Raw genomic sequence first — 1928 nt, 5'->3', positions numbered from 1 at the left:
TATTAAATTTGATCACAACATTTGGACCTGCTCTGGTTATCAATCTAATATATGTGATTATCTCTTGTGTTAAGAGAATATTCTTAACTATACTCCTACCCTTTACGAATCCAGCATGTTCATCTGATATGAGATTTGGGAGTAAACCTACTAACCTTTCATGAATGACTCTGGACAAAATTTTATTATTAAAGTTACTAAGGCTAATAGGTCGCATGTCAGAAAATGTAACAACTTCCTTCTTCTTTGGTAATAATACCAGATTTGTATGAGTCACAAACCTAGGTAATTCACGTCCATTAAAGAATGCCTTCACCATGTCTAAAATATCATCACCAATTATGTCCTAACAAGCATGAAAGAAGCACCCAGAAAATCCATCAAGACCTCCTGCACTAGCCCCATTTAAACTAAATATTGCATGTTTAACTTCCTCCTTTGTAGGTTGCTGGACCAACTCCATGTTTTGTGTACTGTCCACCATCATAGGAACATGATCTAGAATCCCAAAAGATGTGGGAATTGTTTCTTCATGGAAATGAGACTGGAAGAATCTCACTGCTTCTTCAGCCATATCTACATTGTTCTCTAACCAATTACCATCACTATTTTGCACTCTTTTCAATTGTAATCTTCTTTGTCTTTCATTGACTTTTGCATGGAAGAATTTCGTATTCCTATCACCATATTGGAACCAAGACATGCCATATTTTTGTTTCCAAAAATCTTCCTCCAGAGCTAAAAACCTGATCAATTCTGCTTGTACCTTCTACAGCCTTTCTCTATTTTGATCATAGGATGCCTTTCAAATTGAGCTTCATGTACTAATACAACCTCCTCTAAACTTGAAATCTTCTGAAAAATGCCACCATATGTTGTTCTGCTCCAAGTTGACAGTGTTTTCTTCAATTTCTTGAGCTTATGGTTGAACAGAATAAATGGATCCCCTGCAAAAATCAGCTCTCCAGTTCTCCCTTACCACATATTTGAAGGTTGGATGTTTGATCCAGAAATTGAGAAATCTAAATTCCTTCTTGATTGGTGGAGAATCAGTATTACATGACAACATCATAGGGCTGTGATCAGACCCTATTTTTGACAAATGAGTAACCTCTACAGTAGGCAGATTCCATATTAGCCAAGCATCGATCCAATCTTTTAAAGATACAATCCTCTTCAGCTCTCCTATTCCACCAAGTATAGATACTTTATTTTAAACCTAGATCAAAGAGGTTACATGTATTGATGCAATGTCGGAAGTCATTAACCTCATTCAATGATACAGGAAGTCTACCAAATTTTTCTTCTTTATCCCATATAACATTAAAATCCCCACCTACAAGCCACGGCAAGGACATCTCACTGGCAATGACATACATATTGTCCCACAGTTCAATACATTCAATTGCATTACATTTTGCATATACAAAAGTGACCATGACACATTTTTTAGTTTCCAAATTTGTAAACTTCAATGTCATTTGTTGTTCCATATCAATTATTATGTCAACCCCATGATCTTCATCTATAAACACCCATATTTTGTTTGACACATTTGAAAAGGCTTGGAGCATTCCAATCTTCCTCATATATGTTTCAAGTTTCTTTGCTTTTTGCATTGGTTCCATAATTCCTATGAATCCAACGTAGTTCATTGACTCAGAAGATTTGGTTTTTTTCTTTTTTCTTTTACAAGTTCACGGGTTCCTAAAGGAGGGAAAAAAAGAAGACAAATATGGCTCAAAAGGATTAACAAAAGGGTGACACCTATTTGTGGCAGTGATCAACGATAGCCTTCGTTATCTCGATCTGAGAAAATCATGCGTGGAAGTTCTGCAGTGGGTATGTATCAAACATAATATCTTTTGACTGCATCTGCGTTAATAGAGATGTTTGGTACCCGTCCTTCTTCATATACCAAGTGCAAG

At 36.0% G+C, this 1928-nt stretch overlaps 1 protein-coding gene across 1 annotated transcript; it reads right to left on the bottom strand.

Moving 5' to 3' along the window:
- Window positions 1-346: 346 nt before the first annotated feature.
- Window positions 347-1655, bottom strand: LOC142168049 (uncharacterized). Its single transcript, XM_075228703.1, has 4 exons — window positions 1295-1655; window positions 1060-1185; window positions 767-947; window positions 347-677 (listed from the first exon to the last, which is right to left on the bottom strand). The coding sequence occupies exons 1-4, from the start codon at window positions 1653-1655 to the stop codon at window positions 347-349; spliced, it is 999 nt and encodes a 332-aa protein (XP_075084804.1).
- Window positions 1656-1928: the final 273 nt, after the last annotated feature.

Source organism: Nicotiana tabacum, chromosome 13 (genome assembly GCF_000715075.1).
Source record: "Nicotiana tabacum cultivar K326 chromosome 13, ASM71507v2, whole genome shotgun sequence".
Taxonomy (NCBI): domain Eukaryota; kingdom Viridiplantae; phylum Streptophyta; class Magnoliopsida; order Solanales; family Solanaceae; genus Nicotiana; species Nicotiana tabacum.
Note: the sequence above shows the minus strand (reverse complement) of the source record. Positions and strands in the feature narration are given on the sequence as shown.

Coding starts and splice junctions, on each gene's coding strand:
- LOC142168049 (XM_075228703.1), bottom strand. CDS start 1,655: ATGAACTACGTTGGATTCATAGGAATTATGGAACCAATGCAAAAAGCA. Junction 1,186..1,294: donor GGATAAAGAAGAAAAATTTG/GTAGACTTCCTG, acceptor TTGGTGGAATAG/GAGAGCTGAAGAGGATTGTA. Junction 678..766: donor ATAGAGAAAGGCTGTAGAAG/GTACAAGCAGAA, acceptor ATATGGTGATAG/GAATACGAAATTCTTCCATG.